Raw genomic sequence first — 21,242 nt, forward strand, 5'->3', positions numbered from 1 at the left:
TGGAGACATAGAAGGATGATGGAGAGATGGGGAGATAGATGACAGAGCAATGATGGAGGGATAGGAAGAGGTTAAGAGCTCTTCCTGCTCTTTCAGAGGATCAGAGTTCAGCTCCCAGCACCTACATCAGGAGGCTTATAAACACCTAAACATCAGAGGATCCAACATTTTGGTACCTGCACACATGGCATACACATAAACAAAAATTAATGAATGAATGAAGTACTGAACCAAATAGTTCTAAAACAAAGAAATATCAATCGACAATGATTACTTAAAGAAGTGTCCAACATTCTTAGCTAGCAGAGAGATGCAAGTACAACCTTCTTTGTGCATCTTTCTTACTCCAGTCAGAATGGTCTTCTTTAAGAAAACAAATGATAGACAGATGTGGTGGTGCACACGTTTAACCTCAACTCTGTGGAGGAATAGGCAGGTAGATCTCTGTGCGTTCCAAGCCAAACTGGTGTACAAAGTGAGTTCCAGGACAGCCAGGGGTTTGACAGAGAAACTGTTTCAAAAAACAAACAAGCAAACAAACATGTACCCCAAAGCATATGAAGAAAGAAAGAAAGAAAGAAAGAAAGAAAGAAAGAAAGGAAGAAAGAAAGAAAAGAAAGAAGGAGGGAGGGAGGGAGAGAGAGAGAGAGAGAGAGGCAGAGAGAGACAGAGAGAGACAGAGAGAGGGAGAGATGGAGGAAGGGAGAGAGAGAGAGAGAGAGAGAGAGAGAGAGAGAGAGAGAGAGAAGGAAATAAGTAAAAAAGGAAAGAAGGCAGGCAGGCAAGCAATGAAACAATCAAGAACATGATATACCTGGCTTGGAGAGGTGGCTCATCAGTTCAGAGCACTGGCTGCTCTTCCAGAGAGACTATGTTTAGCACCCACATGGCAGCTCACAACTGTCTGTAGTTCCAGTACCAGGGGGATCCAACACACTCACACAGACAAACACACATAAAGTAAAACTAAATCTTAAAAAGAACGATGCTGAAAACTAAGCTACCATACAACTCTGCTAACCCACTGTTGGGTAACCCACTCTTGGGGATACACTGACACACTAAGTCACACCACACACAGACACTTGTGCCTCCATGTTTATTGCTGCACTGTTCACAACGGCCAGAGAGTGGAACCTGTCATGTGACCAGCAACCGATGAACACAGAAAATGTGGCACATATACACAATGGAATATTACTATGTCATACAGAACAATAAGCTCACAGCACTTGCTGGGAAGATGCCATTGGACAGCACTCTGCTAAGTGAGATAAGTCAGACTCAGAAAGATAAGTACATATTTTATCTTATATGTGCAAGAATGTTATTTATATATGTATCTGTTTTGAGATAAAATCTTACTATGTAGCCCCTGCTAGCCTGAAACTTGATAGGAATTTGACTGGCCTCAAACTCACAGAGATCTGTCTGTCTGCTTCCTGAGTGCTAGGATTAAAGGCATGAGCCACCAGCTTTAAATGTGAATTGTTTGACTTTTATTTTATGTTTATCAGTGTCTTATCTGCACGTATGTCTGTGCACAAATGGGGCAGGAGAAGGTTCTGGAGTCCCTAAAACTGGAGATACAGATGGCTGGTTTTAAGCTACCATATGGATGCTGGGAAACAAACCCATATCCTGTGTAAGAGAAGCAAGTCCTCTTAAGCACTGAGCTATCTGTCCAGCCCCATGGAAACTTGGTGTAGGGGTGGGGGTCGGGGACAGGACTAGAAAGGACATCATAGGAAGGAAGGAAGGAAGAAGGAAGGAAGGAAGGAAGGAAGGAAGGAAAGAAGGAAGGTCAGAAGATGTGAGGCAGGATAGTGCAGTGGTTCTCAACCTTCCTAACACTATGACCCTTTAATGAAGTTCCTCAGGCTGTGGTGACCCAACCATAAAATTATTTTCATTGCTAATTTGTGACTGTAAACTTGCTACTGCTATGAATCATAATGCAAATATCTGTGTTTTCTGATGGTCTTCGGAGAGACATGACTCCCAGGTTGAGAATCCCTGGGATAGTGGCTAGCAGACCTGAGGAATCTTATGAGGAAGAAAGAGACCAGATGAATGGTGGACCCCTTCTTTCAGTCATCATGCCTCTCTGACTGTTTCTAAAGCTAAATTCTACACTGCTGATAACCAAATAATTTACAAAATAATTTATGACCTTGTGATAACAGTTCCCTTAGCCAAGACCCTTGCCATTTTTCCCAACTTATTAACCCTTTCCTTCCTGACAGTGCCTCCAGCTTAAAACTAATTTTATAAACTAATAAAAATAATGAAATCTAATTACCTCATAAATAATCATATTCTTTTATATGTTGATAACTATACTTATAGTCATGATTAATTACCAAAACAAACTTTATTTAGCCTCCTATATATGGTTTCAAAGTTCAACAAAAAGTAAATAACTAAAAACAAACAGTGGTTTTCTATTTGGATATCCTTTAGATAGACAGGTGTTCTTCAGACACTTCAGAGATCTTCAGAGTATGGCATTTAAAATGTTCAATAAGAAAGCTTTTCATAAGAGATACACCTGCTTCTGACAGCACCATTGGTCTCCTCCCAAAGAGATAAGCACAGGAGAACCTTCACCTGGGAGTTTGCTTCAAATTTGACAAAGCAGGCCACTGGGCTGCAAACTGTCCTGGTCACCACTGCTGATAACACAGTGTCCAAACTGTGGATGGGCAAGACACTGGGAAATTGACTCACTTTCCCTAGACAAGGTAGGTCAGTTCCCCTAAATTCCTGCTCCACAGGAAAGTCTGTAAGATTTTCTGGGCCTGTAGGCCAAAAATGGATGCCCCAGTGACCACAGAGGAATCCTGTCCATGTAGCTGCTAAGTCTGTGTCATGTTTAATAGACTCAGAGCTGCTCATTCTTTACCTCACTTCCTGCTTACTCACATAAGATTTATCCTCTTAGGTCTCATGGATTTGAGGGTCAGTTTACTAACAAAAACCAAGGGCTCAGTTGCCTTCTCAGTCTTCTTCATGGGTAAAGATCAATCCTCAACCCTCACTCTCCTAAAGCTGCCACTGCTGGGTCTAGACTCATTTTACCTTATTACCAGAATTAAGAAAGATTCCTATATAACTTTTTACAATTCCTTTATCTAAAGAAACTCACTTTACAATGACTGCTCTCAGTGATCAACCACCTATGTCTCATGTCAAATAATTGGGTAGGCAAAAATATAAAGTTTAAAGTTTATGTAAGGCCTAAGGATAAACAAGCTTCTAAGGAAGTGTTTAAGGATCTAAGAAAATGTTTGAGGGTCTAGGAAGGTGTTTTGAGATTGATAATGTAAGGTAAGAAGATTGGAGGGTGTAAAAAGCTTAGACAACACAAAAAATGATTTAAGGTATTGGAGAAATGGAAAGTGCTTCTGATTCTGATCCCTCACTATGTTACTGCTGTATCAACCTTCAAAAGTTCAAAATTTTACTATTAACCAATAGAGTTCTGATCCACTATTAGTCTAACTCTGATAAAGCCTTCCACTGTTGATCCACTATTATTGTAGTCACATGCTCAGGACTTTAAATTTCCTCTTGTTGTTTTCTAAATATAGACTTAAAAGTATTTCTCATTAAAAAGGTAGTCGAATCTAGATGCATCCAGCCTTCTGGATAGAGGAAAGAAGTCCCTCTTTCACAATCTCTAATCATACTGCAAATCAGGATCAAGGGAGCTCTTGTCCCTTCTGTCTCACAGAAGGTTTGTGTTCCCTGAGCTCACCTTAAAGAGTCTTCATGCTTTTAACCCAAAATCATTTGCCAAGCCTCTACTATGACACAAAGGTATGAGTTTACTGCCTTTCCTACAATGTGAGTTTCAGTGTAGATTACAGACAATGATGTCTTAGTCAGGGTTTCTATTCCTGTACAAAACATCATGACCAAGAAGCAAATTGTGGAGGAAAGGGGTTTATTCAGCTTACATTTCGACATTGCTGTTGGTCACCAAAGGAAATTAGGATAGGAACTCACACAGGGCAGGAACTTGGAGGTAGGAGCTGGTGCAGAGGCCAGGGACAGGTGCTACTTACTGGTTTGCTCAGCTTGCTTTCTTACCATCCCAGGAATGACACCACCCACAATAAAATAGGCCCTCCCTCCTTGATCACTAATTGAGAAAATGCCTCACAGCTGGATGTCATGGAGGCATTTCCTCAAGGGAGGCTCCTTTCTCTGTGATAATTCCAGCTTGTTTCAGTTTGACACATAAAACCAGGCAGTACAAATGTTAATGCTAACTTGTCTCAAACTTACCTCTTTGTGTAAACTCAGAAGCTTCAGTGGCCCTACAAAAGTAGAGGATCTTAACCTCCTCGCAACTGATAAGGGTGAGACCTGCATGTTCCCTGGGGAAACAACAAGCCCATGGAGACTCAGACTGAGTCACTCCACAAACTGTCTAAAGAACTCCACCCAGAGGCTGGAGAGAAGGTTCAGTGGTTAAGAGCACTGTCTGCTCTTCTGGACGTCCTGACTTCAATTCCCAGCAACCACATGGTGGCTCACAACCATCTGTTATGAGATCTGATGCCCTCTTCTGGTGCGTCTGAAGACAGTGACAGTGTACTCACACACATAAAATAAATAAATCTTAAAAAAATAAAAAATAAAAAAAAAGAACTCTGCCCATATAAGCAGGACGTATCTGCATTCCACTCTTTGTGGCAGCCTTTGCTCTTCACACAAGGCTAGCTCATTCATAGGACAGAAGATACCAATCTATTTTTCTTCTAGCTGTATGCCTTCCCCTGGGATTCCACCAGTGGGATTTTTGAAGTCTCCAGAATGACAGACAACCAATTCCTTCTGCACCCATACCTCCCAAGCTTGAACCCAGCAACCCCTCACCCTCCCACCTCATGCCATTCCTCTTCAGCAGGAAGCAGCCAGATCTGATTGGGAGCCCTGGACAAAAAGAGGTTGCCATGTTAGGATGGAACCCCTGCTCATCTCCAGAACAAGCCGGGAAACCCCAACTGCTTCTCCTTCCCTCAACTCTGCGTGCTTTTAGAAAACTCTAGGGTAACTTGTCATCACTTCTCATCTCGGAGTTTCCGGGCAGGGCTCAGTTTTTGACCATGGATGGACACAGTCCCAGCTCCTAGATCACGTGTCATCACTCCACTTCCTAGAACCATAAAACCTTCTTGCTTTAGCCTGGATGCGCAACTTCCCTGACCTCCATGTGTGACATCAGTGAATCCACCTGAGATCTGCCTCCTAAGAAACCTGCCCTATCTAGTTTTAATCTGGTCTAATCTGGTCTGTGTTTGCATCACTGAGAAAGAAAGCATCTATCAGGAAGAAGCTGTTGCTACTTCCACCTCTCAGCAAGCTAAGGCTTGCTGCACTATGGAGGTGGTGTGGTCCCCACCGAGTACCAAACACTTCTCCTAGGTGTGCAAGCTCCCAGGGGTGATCAGAACCTCTTGGCCACATCAGTTAGATACATCTTCTCTCTAGACACAGAGCCCAGGAACTCCCCTGTGCCATGAGATTTGTTGATTCCCAGAATCTGCCTGTCTGTAGGTCACAGGAGTGAGGTGGTAGCCATCACATCCATCTTGATTCTGTGTGGGCAAACCCCACCCTTCCCCCATCCTACTGATGATCCAGTATCCCCCAGAAACGCAGCACTATGCCTATGTTTGTATATTTATTGAATTTTTCCAACACCTGGGTCTCGTTGCATTCTAACCCTGTGACTGAGTTCGGTACTTGGCTTTCCTAGAGGCTAGGCGTGGCAAGATTCTGCCCTGGCTGGAGGGTAGGACATGGAGATGTTGCTGGAAGGGAGGCCTGCAGGCTAATGAGGTTTCTGGCCTAGACTAGACAATAGGGCCAGGGAGGCATAGAGAGCACATGTGGGGCCCTGAGAAGTTGGTTTCCAGTGCACCTGGGGGGGTTCCACCTGCAGCCTTAGGCCACATTCTTCTAGCAAGACCCAGGTGGGAGCCTCCTCATCCCAGCTGTCCCCAAGGAGCTCGGAGGGCAGGGACACAGATCTCTGCTCCTTCCATGGGGTGCTCTTTTCCAATATGTGCTCCACCTATCAACAGAGGAGGGTATGAGGTAACAAAGGCTGCCTGTAGTTTGAGCCCGAGGGAAGCAACCCTTTCCCCTGTCAACCTCGATGTCCCCAGGGCCCCATTCCACCCCCAAGGCCAGGTCTTCTCACCAACTCCAGCTGCTTTGACAGTACTGTTCTCTCCAGATCCTTAGCTAGCAGCTGCCTCTGAGTTTCACTCAGCACTGGGGAGAGATCTGGTCTCAGATAGGGTTCCAGAATGCCCCATATAGAACCTAGTCCTCCCTTCCTGTCCCTACTAATGCCTCCTTGAGCTGCTCACCATTCAGTGCTCCCAACAGGTAGAAGATAGGGGCTGCGAATTCCAGCACCAGCTCTCCAGAATGGAACACCAGACACTCAAGGGTGCCACCTGCTGGGCTGTCCAGAGGCTCCACCTTCCCTCCACTGCACAGACCCTGCCCTAGCTGAGGGAGGGATGGAGTAAATGAGGCTGAGCAGGTTTGTCCAGACCCTGTCCACCACCAGCACTCTCACTCACTGAGTCCTCTAAGGCTTCCAGGCGGGGCTGGTCCTGTAGAATCCTCCCGATGTCCACTAGTAGCTGTTGTCTCAACTCCATTTTTAATTTCCCAAGTTCTAAGGAACCAGCCTTCACCTCTGCACACAAGCCTTGGAAGTCTTCCTTGAATTCTTCTTCCTCAGGGGTTCCATCTGCAGGGACTGAGGGCAGTACCACCTGAAGCCCAAGAGGTCTTGGGGAACATTAGTTAGGAGGGGTAGGTCCAGGGAGCAGATGCAGAAGCCGTGGAGTTCCAGGGAGGTCAAGGGGTTGCTCACCTTCCATGCTCAATGACTGAATGTAGTGCACTGTGACCTGACCTACCTGCCATCTTCCCATGGCGAGGGACCAAGTGGGACTTGGGGTATTTGCGGGGAGGTTTTAGTGCAGAGCACAGATTAAAGCTATGGCGCTCCCGGTCCACTCCTCTTCTGCGGCCTAGGCAACAAATCAGGATGGTGGTAGGGGAAGAGCTGTTTTGATTAGTGTCCCAGGGACCATTGTCTCATGTCAAAGAAGGCTGAAATCTTTACCTGACCCACCCAGACCCATACCTCCTACTAATGGCAGCCCACGGCAGATGGAAAGCTAAGCAGGCCCAGCAATGTCACCTGAGTTGAGCCTCACCCATTGTGTATACATGTGTATGTGTGATGTGTGCCCACCTCATGCCCTGTGCACAGAACACCTCAAAGCTATGGGGCATGTAAGGCCAGAGTGTCTGGAACCTTACCTGAGGAGGACTCAAAGGTCCTCTTTTTCTCATCCGGGAAGAGAATGATACCTAGCAGCAGGCAGAAGCAAACAGGTCATCAATCCCTATCCCTAAGGCTCCTGGGACCTCATGAGACCCTGCCCCTATGACCCACATCTCAGTTCCTGGCACACTTTAACATCCTGTCTGGGAGATCATGCAGCCAGATACCCACAGCATCCCCTGGCTAGCTGAAGTGCTTCTCTGCTACAGAGTCTGGACTCTAGAGACAGTCCTTTGCCACTCACTCCATGTAGAGCCAATGACCAGTTTCGCCACTCGGAATGCAAGGACGCTGCCTGGAGGAAGGGTCACCATCTTCTTCTGGCTTTGGTGGCCCTTGCCTTCAACCTGTAGGATGGATATGTGCTCAGGGGTGTAGATTGAATAGCTATGAGTGGAGTGTTGGTGACAGCCATGTCATTGGTAATGGCCTCACCCAGCCTTTAGCAGTTCTACCTAACTGGGCAAGTGGGGCTATGGCTTGCTTCTGGAGGTGTCTTAGAAGAGTCTTCCATCACTGCGTGGGATATTGCCCCTGGCTTCTTAGATTCCTGCTGTGTTCCCAAGTAGGACAAGACTGGTGTTAAGGTTAGCATAACATACCCGAAGGAATGTGAGTTGAGGCAGTGTAATCTTGCCTGAGCCCCCCAGGCTGTGGGACTGCTTGATCTTCACCTCCTCCTTTGTCTGCAACACCTCGGTGATGACAAACACGTCATCCCCACGACCCCGAAGCTGTTGCAGGAGTATACTCTCAGGCTGTTGCAGGTTCCTACAGAAAGATTGCCAGGGCTTTCCCACAGTGGACCAGCCTCCCACCCTACCATCCTGCTGACAGGTGAAAATTAGAAAGGCTAGGGAATCCAGGAGGCTGTGGATACCAGACTTGGCATCCCTTCAAGGGCGTTCCCAACAGTGTCTAGGTGCTTGTGAGGGTAATGACATGTTCAAAAAGGACAAGTGGACGCCTGTGTCTGTGGAGGGAGTCCATTATGTACGATCCTTCAATGTTCCAAGTCCACATCACCCTCTTTCCATAGCAACCAGGAGCTCAGCCTGAGTCCAAGGGACTTGGGCCCTTCCTTGATATCCTGATCTTCAGGATACACTCCTGGCAACCAAGGTTAAACTACTTCCCCACCTGAGATTGTTTATAGTGCTCACTTCCTCTTGGGCTTCCCTTGTTCAGTACTGAGAGATACTTCCTCACGTTCTGATGCACAGAACACAGTAACTTTCCCAAGAAGCATGGCTGCTCAAGGTAAGAGAGCTGTCATCCCTGCCGGGACTCACCTTTCACTCTTCATGATATCCCAGGTCTTTGGATTCACACGCAGCATATACATACTCATGGAGGCACTGGAACTGGCAGACACTGCAGCCTCAACAGAAATTCTCTCTTTTCCTATGGGTGACTCTACAGCCACAGTGCCCTGAATTTTCCCATCGATGTCGTCAGAGACTTGCAAGGGGCCAACACACTCCGGTTCTAAAATGAGACCAGCTCTACAGTCCTATTCCAGTAGCCACTGCCTTGTCTTTTCTCTGTAGCAATGGGGCCTTTAAAGAACTCCCCACACTGGAAATAGGGCCAAAGGAGTAGAGCTGAACATGCCCAGTAAGATGCCAGGGTGGGCTTCACACACTCCCTTCTTCTATTCAGTCTGGGGACTCAGGATGTGGAAGAGGGGAGCGGGTAAAGGGGGTACCTGGTTCTGGAGCACTGGGTTCCAGGATGTCCTTAATTGACAGGTTGACAAATGTATAACGGGGTTTCCAGAACCATGAGCTTGATAGTTTCCTGCTCAGGAGGCTGTAAGGCTTTAAGCTGATTGAATTTGGAACATAGTCCACTGGGATGAGCTCTCCTTTGTTGCAGTCCACCTCCTGCATCACACTCTTGACCTTTCTCTCAAAGGCTGATGTCATGATCCTTGGGGCGGATGGCAGAGGTCAATACTCAGTTTCTCCCAGCACTCAGGACCCACATCCCTTCAGAGTAGCCTTGCCTTGTTAGTCCTGGCACATCCTGCCCGACCAACACAACACAGAGGACACTGTTCCCTCTGTGGCTCACTTATCTGTCTCTCCCTGGGGTCTCTGGGACTTGACTGAGGAGGAAGAGGAGGTAGCCTATTGCAGCTGGTCCTGCACTATCCACACCACTAATTACTGTGTGTCACCCTTGACCACCTGCTGAAGTCTAAGTTACCCCATTGTGATCCCTGGCTGAGGGCCAAGGCTGGGGAAAGAACATGAGCCCCCACTTCTAAGGGACTTGGCCCAGGAGCCCACAGCAAAGCCAGTGTTCCGTGGTTCCAGAAGTCAGTGGTTTCTTCCAGGGCTCTCATGGACTGCTGAGTAACCTGATCTCCTTGAACCTTCATAGGTTAGAGGCCAAAACAAGCCTGGGGTAGTCAACTTGTGCAGTGTGCAGAAACTGTTACACCCCTCGGAAACCGGGTTAGGGCTAATGGTGGACAGTAAGGCAAGAAGACCCTTGGGGACCAGGAAGGGACTTGTGGGCCAGAGACTCAGCATTCAGCACAAAATCCTAGAGAGTGCCCTGTGCTCCGCCCCAAACCCCTGTCCCCCCATCATCTCCCTGCCAGCATCAAGCACAAACCAGGCAGGTCCCACTGTATCCCTAGTGGGTGGCCTCCATACACACTAGGCCCTAGCTGCTAGGGTCTCTTCAATCTGTCTGGTATAGTGGGGTCCGGAAGGCTGAATCCCCAACTTAACAAGCAGGCATCCAGGCCATAGAGTAGAGACCACAGCAGAGTAGGGGCGGCTGGGCTCTGGGAGGGGCCGAGTAGCAGGGTGGCTCACCTAGATCTTCACCTCTACTGAGGTATTTGGGATCACCAAGTGAAGCAAGGATGTGCTGGGGTGCTGGAGAAGGGTCTCTAGTCTGTTCAACTCGGGAGCAATGGAGCCACCAGCAAGAGCAGTTCTGCAGGTGGTGTCAGGACACAAGTGAAACCTTGAAGCTGTAGCCAGCAGTATTTAAGAAGCCTTCCTGGAACATCGGGGTGTGGCCTGCCCTAGCCTCCTCCTCCTTGCTGGAGCCCACATGGGCTTTCAGAAGCCCCCTGAGATCCTGGTAACAAGCAGTTTAGGTTTATTTTGGTCTGGCTTCCTACAACTTTGAGGCACTAATTCTTTCTTAAACACCTGGGCCATAAAAAAGATCACAATGGACTTCTCTAGAGGTATACAACTGTGCCAGTTGCCAGCACAATCAAAATTATTTAATCAAAAGTAAATAACATCAGGCTGGAGAAATGGCTCAGCTGTTAAGAGCACAGACTGCTCTTCCAGAGGTCCTGAGTTCATTTCCAAGCAACAACAGGGTGGCTCACAACCATTTGTAAGGGGATCTGATGCTCTCTTCTGGTGTGTCTGAATGGAACAATGGTGGTGTACTCATATGCGTGAAATAAAGAAATAAATATAAAAAGAATTACCATTATAAAAACAGAACACAATTTAAAAAAAACCTAGACATCATCAAAGGATTGGCTGGCTGGCTGTCATCCTAATTAAATAGTAGTAAGACGGTAGAAAAACAAACCCCGAGGTCCATGCAGACAGGAAACTGGAAACAGTAGAGCTGTTCTAGAATGCAAAGGCAATTTTTCAAACGGGTGAATGTAGAGTTACCAGGTGACCTAGCAATGGGACTTTTAGCTGCTTATCCAAAGCAAGAGGTCATCCTGGGTTGTGGCTATCAATGGGAAGTGTTGCTGAAAAAGGAAACAAGAGATCAAACAGATCAATGTGTATACCAATGTCTAGGGTAGCATTTAAAGTTTTCTTGAGATTTAAAAAATGTTTATTTTATGTGTGTGAGTGTTTTGTCTGTATGTATGCATGTGCACGATATGTGGGTGCCAGGAACTCAGTCCTGGTCCTCTGTAAGAGCAGCAAGTGCTCTTAACCCCTGAACCATCTTTCCAGGTCTTCATGGTAAAATTTAAAGTGTCAAGCAGATAACCCTTAAGTGACCTGAATGTCCATCAACTCATACATAGATTTTGAAAACTAGTAAATATGTACAGTATTTTCCCCAGTTCTGGGCCCTGCACACACCAGGCAAGAAAGCACCCTATAACTAAGCTCTGTCACCAACGTATAGTAGGGTGCTTGCATGGCAACTGGGAGGCTTGAATACACTTCTAAGCTACACTGTAGAATGTGGATGAACTCTGAAAACAAGGCCACAAGCAGAAGAAGCCAGACCAAAACTAAACCAAACCAAACCAAACCAAAAAACCAACTGAACTCCCACCGTGTCACTGTGCAAGTTATCCTGTATGAAATCCTGATAATAATCCAATCTGTTAGTGGTTGCCAGTGACTAAGGGATGAATAAATAGGGAGAAACTCCTCATGGTTTTGGAGTGTTTTTTCCCCTGTGGTGTGTGCAATAGTCACACAGGTTTATTTATCTGTGCACTTGTTTATTTAACTTTGAGACAGGGTCTCTTTATGTATCCCCTGCTGGCCTGGAGCTCACAAGATAAACAAGACTGTCTTGGGACTCACAAAGATTCACCTGCCTCTGCCTCCTGAACACTGGGCTTAAAGGCATGAACCACCTTGCCTATACCTGTTTAAATATACTAGACAACCAGAAATATGCACTTTCAAATAGCTGACGTATATGTCATATGAATTGCTTCTCAATAGAGGCTTTGATTTTCAAAGCTCTGGACTCCCGGGGGGCTGTAGAGGTGGCCCAGGAGTTAAGAGCGTGTACACTCTTACAGAGGATTCAAGTTCTGTTCCTAGCACTCACATGGTAGCTAGCAACTAAGTTCCAGAGCATCCAGTGTGTTCTTCTGCCCTTCATGGGCACTACACACACATGGTACACAGACACACAAGAAGACAAAGCATACAATAAAATAAAAATAAAGAAAAATGCTTTAAATAAACCTGGAGTTCAGTAGAAGCCCTCAATCTAGCTGCAGGCTCCTCAGGGCCACAGTGTTCTGGTATCAGGTACTGTGGACCTCCCTTCAGCACACAGTTCCTCACAAGCAGCCCTCCTAGACCACTCTTAGGCTTTGGAGTATTGCAGCTTGAGCCCCAGGTTTAAGGTAGGGCTCTTGAGAGTGTCCCTTCTCCCAGGCTTGGCCATGGTAGGAACAGGCTGCTGCCAGGTCCAGGTCCCTTCATTGACATCTCCCAGCTCTTCAGGGATGGGATGTTTGCAGCCTGTCCAACCTTTGAAGACATATAGCTAGACAGAGCTGTTCTCTACCAGGACCCCAGAAATCAAGAAGCTCATTCATATTCTGACTCTAGAGATGTGCACGCCCTCTCTATTGGAGGGGCCCATACATGTGGTGCTGACCTGGTGTGGTCTCTCCATGATGAAGACTGGGCACTCATCTGGGTGGGAGCTTGCCTGGTACAGCTCCTTGTTCACAGTTTTGGGACTTTAAAACTAATCTGAAATGAAAAGTTCTGTGTCTGTTGGCTCCTGATTCAGACAAAAGGGAAACATTACATTGTACTGACAAAACCCCAGAACCAGTTCATTAGGTAGAGGTCTGTGGACTTTGGGTCGACCCTGAGCTCTAACTGAACTCATTTGCTGGTCATGAGTCCCTCTCCTTTCTGGTTTCAGCAGCAGGCTCGAAGGAGAGCTGCGTTCTGTATAAATCTATGTGTCCTAGTTAGCTTCAGCTGCCAGATCCCTTACCTCCCCTTCTATATACCAAAGATATCTCCTCACCTGGGACTGCCAATGAATGCAAAGATTAGAATGCAAGAATTGCCTATGTTAGATTAGCCTGTGGGAATTTCTGCGGGCCTATCGTCTTCAATGGTGATTCATGTGGGAAGGGCTGCCCATTGTGTATGGTATCATCCTTTGGTGTCCCTAAATGTGCTTGAGCTGTATAAGAGACCTATGGGAGAATAGACCTGGGAGTGAGTCGGGGACAAGCCAGCAAGCAGCTTTCTTCCTTGGTATCTGCCACAGCTTGTGTTCCTGATGTAAAGATTAGATGAGAGAAGTAGAACTTTCACCTCATTTAAGAAACTACCATTGAGACTTTCTATTGAGCTCTCAGTCAGAGAATTCCAGAAACGCCATGTCCTAGGAAATGACTCAGCCAAGGTATGGGTGATACCCCTTACCTCCCCTTCTACATACCAAAGATATCTCCTCACCAGGGCCTGACATTGAATGCAAAAGACTATGGACCCCACCAATGGGAGACAATCAACTCATGATGTGTAAAACCTATAATCTGTAGAAGTTTAAAAAGTGAATGCTTTTTTTCTTCGGGTTTCGTTTCTCTGATTGTGGGATGGCCCCAGCGCGCTGGATAAATCAATAAACCTCTTGCACATTGCATCGATCTCTGTCTCTGTGTCTTTAGAGAGGCACATACTGGACATTGGAAGCAGTACTCTGGGTCTTACACTGACCTCCTTCAAATAGGAACTGAGACATACAAGCCAAATACATCCTTTCAATCCCACAGCAACAAGAAGCAAACCCAAACAGTATGTGCATGTTGTACACATATGTCTCTATATCTGTGTGTACTATATGGACATGTGTCTGTTTACTTGTTCATGTGTTTGTACCTGTAAGTGTATGTGTTCATGTTTCTAGATGAGCATCTGCAAGCATGTGTATCTGGAAGTATAGATGCTTTTGTGTGTTTATGTGTGCACATTTGCACAGTGCACGAGTTTGAGTGTATCAGTGGGGCTTGTGCCAGGCCAGGGCTGTCCACTGCAGGAAGTGACTCCATCTGACATACCAGGTCTTCAATCTTTCCCTGGTCCTTGTCTAAGCAGCACTGACCCTTATGAGCCCTCCTCAGCCTTGTTCCTTATTTCTCCCTCTCCAGTTGGGCGAGCTCTAGGTCAGGGACAAGGACAAGTAGTCTTTGTTTATTTGTTTTAAGACAGGGTATTTTTAGGTTTCCATGGCTGTTCTGGAGGTCACTATGTAGATCAGGCTGGCCTCAAACTCATAGAGATCCTGCTGTTTCTGTCTGAGATTAGGTCCATGAGCCACAGCACCCTGCTGGAAGAAGCATTTTGAGTGCAGGGGGATCTTGAGGGTTTTCAGCAGGATGTGATAAGCTCTGCCCTACTTCCGTTTTTATTTTTGGGTTTTCAAGAATTTGTATTACACTGTAAGACTCTTGGGGAGCCTTAGCTTATAGGAGACCCCTTAAGTGAACCACGTGGAGACATAAATTGATGCAAAAAGCAAGAGGAATTTTAATGATCTAATGCCCAACAGAGTGTAGGGACAGTCTGGGATGACCATAAATGAATGGGATACCCAGTGCATCCCTAGGTCACCATGCTTCTGGTAGTCCTTGAATAAATACATTTTGGTGCCAGTGGCTCCTTGGAACCAAGATCTTTTCTTGGAAATGGGGCCATCTGCTTGGAGGAGGACCGAGTGTTGAGCCCCTGTGTCCACCAAGAGTTGAGTGGGTCCAAACCCCGTCTACCCCAATCACTGTCTTCACTCAGAGCTAAGACCTTCACCATTTGGGGGAGTTTTTCTTTTTCTTTCCTTTTTTTTTTTTTTTGGTTTTTTGAGACAGGGTTTCTCTGTATAGCCCTGGCTGTCCTGGAACTCACTCTGTAGACCAGGCTGGCCTTGAACTCAGAAATCTGCCTGTCTCTGCCTCCCAAGTGCTGGGATTAAAGGCGTGGGCCACCACTGCTCAGCCAGGAGTGTTTTTCAAAGGCCCGGGATTTCCTGATCCCAGCTTCCATTTGTTTGGGCACTCTCAGGCTCAGCAGCTGGCTCCTTTACTTGCAATGTGCATACTGGTCCTTTTCAAGGTGTTTTCTATCTCTCTTCAATTGGAGTCTCCTTTCTCTGCTTTCCCTTAACTACTATAGCCAAGATTCTCTGTAAATTCCTTTTCTTAACCTTTCTTTTTCTCATCTCTCTTTCATATTCTACTTTTCTCTTTCTCTGTTCTTTTTCTCCCTGTTATGGTAGACGTCCTCATCAACCTACACTCAATCTTTTAATGACTTATCCTGCAGTCCCTCTAGCCTCTGAAGCTTTTTCCTGATATCTACTAGCCTGATTTATAAAGGACACAGTGTGTACTGACAGAATGCCTCTATGAGCCATTCTAGAAAGGGTGTGGACAACTCATCTGATCCCTGCTTAGCCTCACATGTCTTGGTCAAAATTCGGGGGGTGGGGGGGCTGAGTTGGCCACCTTGAGACCTGGCAATGAAATCTGCTGCTAGGCTTTTAGGTGCCCCTTACCTTCTGCCACATTAAAGTCCCAGTCAGATCTGGTCAGAAGAAACACTCTGTTGATGACAGCCTGGTCAATTGATGGTGCCACTGTAGAGTGAAAAATTATAGATACTGGGTATATAGAATTCTTTTTAGACATATAAAATATTCTTTAGGCTTTCTTTATAAAGAGATGGAGAAACTGAGCCATGAATCAAGTTAAGAATGTGGAAAGACCAGTCACCATTACTGGAACTGGCCTATCTGCAAAGAGAAAGGAAAGAATGCAAGTCAACTAGGTGGAACCAAGCTGGGAACCAAGCTGAGAACCGCAGTGACAGGGCAAGGCCACAGTGACAGGGCAGGACCACATTCTTGAGAAAGATAAGCGTACAGAGAGTTTTCACCTGATCCTGACTCATGTAGGTTGAGTTCCTTTGGAATGTTCCACTATCTTTATGTTGTGCCACCTCAACAACCCCTCATTCCCCACCCATTCCTTGGTTTGTGGTTTTTCGCCTTAAAAACCCTTCTCAAACTGGCTGTCGGGGTCAATTCAGCTCCTGCGTGGGCATGCGAATTGACCGGCAGCTAGCTGTCACGCCCTAATAAACCTTGCAATTGCTCTGGTACACGGTGTCTCGAGCAGATTACTGGGTGGCTGCGACTTTCTGAGACTTGAGAGAGGGTCTCCCCTCTGCGAAGGTCTTCACCACCATGTCTGAGGGAACATTCTTTCTTTTCAGTATCCTCCCTTATTCCTGATGGCTAGAACCTACAAGGGTCTGGGAATAGAAAGGCTTTTATGGGGGGCGGGGCAGGGGTTCTCTACTAGATTCACCCAAGTAACTATATAGGACAATTGGTGTAGGTGTCCGAGGGATCCTGGCCTAAAGACTCTTTCCTCTACTGCTTTGATCACCTGTATGAAGTTCCCTATGGGTGGCTACCCTACTCTGAAGGTGGGCCATTGCAAGAAGGAGAGAGAAACTAACTTGCCCTTCTTTATTACAAATCAGCATTTGCACCAAACGGAGTCCTATTCTTTTGTCTCTCTGACTCAGGGCAGCCTATAATTTTTCACAGCAGGTAACCTGCCACTAAACCATTTGTCCTCGAGGTACCAGAGCCTGAGTCACGTGACTTGTCCCAGAGATACTCACTCACATTTTTAAAAAATAAAAAATGTATAACTATAATTCTCAGGTGATAATCTTAAATTTCTAGTGAATTTTTGCCCAAAATTGGTGCGCCACCTGAAACGGGTGATAATTTGAAATGCTCTTCGCTACCTGAACCACCATGTTCTCCCACCACAGGTGGCCAGTGGCCAAGGTCCCTGCAAGCAGCCAGTGGGAAGCCACTTGCAGGGACTGTTGGGGCTTCAGGGATCCCTGCGGAAATTGGTGCTACAGAGTCTGGTGACGCTGTTGCTGTCTCTACATGACTCCAGTCAGGATGCTGCTGAGGTCAGTGTTCTGTCCCATAACTGTCTCATCCAGTTCTTCCCTTCCTACCTTGTGGCCTCACTTAAAGTTTCATGCTAGGGACAAGAATCTCAAGGACCTTTAGGCCCAGGTCTTCCCTTGGCTGCTATACTGAGCACCTCACCCTGGGCCTTGCCAACCTTTTCTGACCTCCTTCCCTTTCTTTGCACCAATTGCCATCTCCTGGACCTCTAACCCTGCTTGCTTCCTCCATTCCAGAGCCCAGAGTGGACACTAGCCCTCTGTGATCAGGCCCTTCGATGGGGCCTGTTGGAGGAGATGGTTGCTGTGGCTCACTATGACAGCTGTGAGGCTCTCAGTCATGTCTGCCACCGCCTGATTAGTAGAGAAAGCACCAGGTTCTAATCAGCTGCTGATTTGTCATAGGAGTCTAGAGTCCACTCTCCTTCAAAACAGAGCCTCCACCTGAGCTAAACATGACCACCATGTTCCTATGAGGCCAGTTCATGTTACCTGTTCCAGACCCTTGTCCATGAAGGACTGAAGGTTTTGTCCAGTCATGAGCATTTGCCTTCTTAGGTTCATTGATATCCAAGTCATGTTCAACATTTCCAGAGTCAGACCCAGGGCCACCTGCGTAGCCCACAGGACACCTTGCACAGGGCAGCCACTGTGCTAATAGGTGAGGGCAACTTACCCACTTAGGGCTCTGAGAGCTGGGCCAGCGTTTTCTAGGGCTGGGCAGACCTCTCACTGTTTTGCTTTGGTGTAGGTTTCCTCCTATATCATACTAGGGCCAAAGGAATCAGTCAGGACCTGTTGGAATCTCTGTTCCAGTGGTGAGAACCAGATCTAACATGGGGTAGAGTGCTGGAGAGGTGGAGAGATCTGAAAAGGAGTGAACAGGACAGAATGGGTGAGGTCGGGCCGCACGTTCCTCTCTCATTTGGGCTGAGTTCCCCTTTATGTAGGTAGACCCAGGACAGCTGCAGGGTACAAGGGTTCCTTGGCAGCTCACGTGTCTGCCCAGCAGGTGGCGCTGCTTGCCCGGGCGCAGGTCCAAACACCCATCCCCACTCTCTTCTGCTTCATCTGCCACCATTCATTCCCCACAAGGCCCCATCCACTCTATGAGGATAGTCAATTCCTACGCCGGAGCCTTGCAGGCCTATGGAGCTGCCTTGAACCTCGTTGAGCCAGTTCCGGTATCCAGATTTGTGGGCACTGTCCACGCTATCGCCAGGGCCCTGTATAGCAGCTCTGCAGAAGAGGCCTTACTGATGATGAAGGGTCATTGTGGGCCTGGTGCTGGCCACTGGTGACCCTCGCCCAGTAACTATTTTCTAGTGGCCCACGATGTGAAAACCGTGTTGCAATGACACATTCTACATCAAGTGCCTTTTGTAGTCTTGGTCCATCTAATTATTCTTTGCCAGAGCAGCCTGTCTACTCCCTAGAGTGTGCCCTTCCTAGGACTCAGTCTGCCTAGCCAGAGTCCTATGTGTCATGGCCTTCCTAGTTACATCAGCAGTCCAGCACTCCTGCTTCTTCCTACCTCTATTCCCTACAGCAGTTCTGGCTTCTGTGCCCTTCGTTCAAGAGGCATTGACCTGTTCTCCTGTCCATCCCTGTTGTCCCACTCCTTTGGATAATAAATCCAGTTCCTATCCCCACTCATGTCAGAACTCACCCATAGAATGGTGTTTTCTAGAAAGTGTCTCTAACATCCTTTCATGCTGGAGAGCCCAAGCCAGGATTGTACCCCTGGGTTGAAGTATGGTAGCAAGCACTCCACACCCATCAGACTTTGAATGAGTATGTCATTACCCAATGCCTTGTACTGGGCCTAACTGGGATGGCATAGCTGGATAGGCAGGAAGTGTCCGCTACACGTGTGATCCCACCCCTGCAAGCACTTGCATAGGCAGCTTCCTCCACATCCAATGGCTACCATGAAATGTCCTCAGGCTCAGGGAGGCTTTCCTCACAAACACAGGGTATGCACAATGTGCTGACGATTGAGGGCTGTCTCCTCACACTGAGGTCTCTTTAGGACAAGCATGGGATGTTATTTACATTTGCTTCCCAGCACCTCCATGCAAGGCTTTCAAAATAAACTCTCTGCTGCCTGGCAGAGCTTGTACATCTGTCTGAGAAACTGGTTGTGAAGAGCTGGACTTGGCACAAGACCTAGCTTGACTTGAGGTGAGCAAAGCACTATGAAGCAAGACCAAAGTCAGGTTAGGGAGATGGCTCAGTGATTAAGATCACCTGTTTGTCTTGCAGAGGACTGGGATTCTACTCCCGGAGTCCAGATGGTGGCTAATAACTCTCTGCAACTCTAGTTGTAAAGAACCTGAGGCCCTCTTTTGGCTTCCACAGGCAGTATGTGCCCCTGTGCTTGGCGCATAGACATTCAGGCAAGATACCCATATACATAAAATAAAAACACTCCCTCTCCACTTTTAAGGGCTAATGTCAGTCTGAAGGCAGGACTCAAGTTCCAGTAGCTTAGGGCAAAAGCTGGTCAGGGCCTGCATGGGCTCACACTATGGCAGAGAAACTGCCAAATGGTTTTAGTCATAACCCTCACAGGACCACAGGTGGTGTCGCAGCTGAGACAGGAAGATCATAAGTTCAAGCCAGCCTGGGTAATTTATTGTGACCTTGTATAGTTTGAATATGCTCAGTCCAGGGCACTATTCGGGGGTGTGGCCTTGTTGGAGTAGATGTAGCCTTGTTGGAGGAAGTGTGCCACTGTGGGGGTGGGGTTTGAGACCCTCCTCCTAGCTGCCTGGAAACAAAGAAAGCCCCTGGCTTTCTTTGGCTGAAGATGTAGAACTCTCAGCTCCTCCAGTGCCATGCCTGCCTGGATGCTGCCATGCTCCTGGCTTCCTTGATGATAATGCATTGAACCTCTGAACCTGTAAACCAGCCCCAACTAAGTGTTGTCCTTTATAAGAGTTCTTGGTCATGGTGTCTCTTTATAGCAGTAAAACCCTAGCTAAGACAGAAGTTGGTATGAGGGACTAGGGTATTACTGTGATAGGCGTGACCATGTTTTTGGTTAGAGGAATCTGGATTTGGGGACTTTGGGTTTGGGAAGCAATGGAGTGCTTTAAGTGGGGTTTGATGGACTGTCCGAGGAGAACTATGGAAGACATTGGTGCTGAGGATGATTTTAACTGTGCAGACCTGGCCTGATAGATTTTAATGGAAAAGAATGTTAGGATATGGCCTAGAAACTGTTTTTGAGATATTTTGGTGAAGAATGCATCTTTTTTTTCTTTTGCCATTTTCTGAAGACAATGACAGAGTAGTCCATCTAGCAGAAACAGAGTTCACACCTTTTGAGTGTGCCCTGGAAACTCAGTTCAGACTACAAATCAAGTCTTTCCAAATAAAAAAGAATCAAAATAATCCTTTACATTGTATCAGATGATAGTGTAGTTAACTAGAAATCAGTAATGTGAAAAGTACAGAAACTCCATAAATACATGGAGACCTAACAACACACCTTTCAATGACTAGTGTGTCCCCAAAGAAATCAGGGAAGAAATGAGAAAGTTTCTAGAATTAAGTGAAAATGAAAGCACAAGTTATGAGAGTGACTAGGTTACAGGTACATGTGTGTCCGCTCACACACATCTAATGTATGTTATTTTAAATCTTAAGAAACACAAAGTATCCTTTTTCAAGCATCTGCCAAGATGGCTGAAGTGGAGCAGAAGAAGAAGTGGACCTTCTGCAAGTGCTAGTTCACCTATCATGGCATAGAGCTCGACCAACTGCTGGACATGTCCTGTGAGCAGCTGATGCTGTTGTACAGCGCCCACCAGAGGGAGTGCCTGAACCGAGGCCTGCAGAGGAAGTAGCAGCCACTGATCAAGCCCTTGAGAAAGGCCAAGAAGGAGGCATCACCCATGGAGAATCCCTAGGTGGTGAAGACCCACCTGAGGAACATAATCATTCTGTGTGAGCTGGTCAGCAGCATGGTGGGCGTGTACAACGGCAAGACCTTCAACCAGGGGGAAATCAAACCGGAGATAATTAGACACTGCCTGGGTGAGTTCTCCATCACCTACAAGCCTGTGAAGCATGGTCGGCCCAGTATTGGTGCCACCCACTCCTCCCAATTCATCCTTCTCAAGTAG

General features: G+C 46.9%; 1 protein-coding gene and 1 pseudogene across 1 annotated transcript; one reads left to right on the forward strand and one right to left on the reverse strand.

The window, feature by feature from the left end:
• Window positions 1-5,845: 5,845 nt before the first annotated feature.
• Window positions 5,846-9,315, reverse strand: LOC114634820 (gasdermin-D-like). The gene is made up of 10 exons (XM_028783422.1): window positions 9,096-9,315; window positions 8,680-8,875; window positions 7,990-8,158; window positions 7,632-7,734; window positions 7,363-7,413; window positions 7,013-7,067; window positions 6,609-6,834; window positions 6,390-6,534; window positions 6,218-6,291; window positions 5,846-6,088 (listed from the first exon to the last, which is right to left on the reverse strand). The coding sequence occupies exons 1-10, from the start codon at window positions 9,313-9,315 to the stop codon at window positions 5,846-5,848; spliced, it is 1,482 nt and encodes a 493-aa protein (XP_028639255.1).
• Window positions 9,316-20,798: 11,483 nt separating this feature from the next.
• Window positions 20,799-21,242, forward strand: LOC114634851 (annotated as a pseudogene).

The sequence above is a fragment of the Grammomys surdaster genome, unplaced genomic scaffold, assembly GCF_004785775.1.
Source record: "Grammomys surdaster isolate TR1022 unplaced genomic scaffold, NIH_TR_1.0 1129, whole genome shotgun sequence".
NCBI lineage: Eukaryota > Metazoa > Chordata > Mammalia > Rodentia > Muridae > Grammomys > Grammomys surdaster.

Excerpts from the sequence above, each read along its gene's own strand:
- LOC114634820 (XM_028783422.1), bottom strand. The coding sequence starts at position 9,315 with ATGACATCAGCCTTTGAGAGAAAGGTCAAGAGTGTGATGCAGGAGGTG. Across the intron at positions 7,068-7,362 it reads GACCTTTGAGTCCTCCTCAG|GCCGCAGAAGAGGAGTGGAC; the intron begins GTAAGGTTCCAG and ends TTTGTTGCCTAG. Across the intron at positions 6,089-6,217 it reads TGTCAAAGCAGCTGGAGTTG|GTGGAGCACATATTGGAAAA; the intron begins GTGAGAAGACCT and ends CTCTGTTGATAG.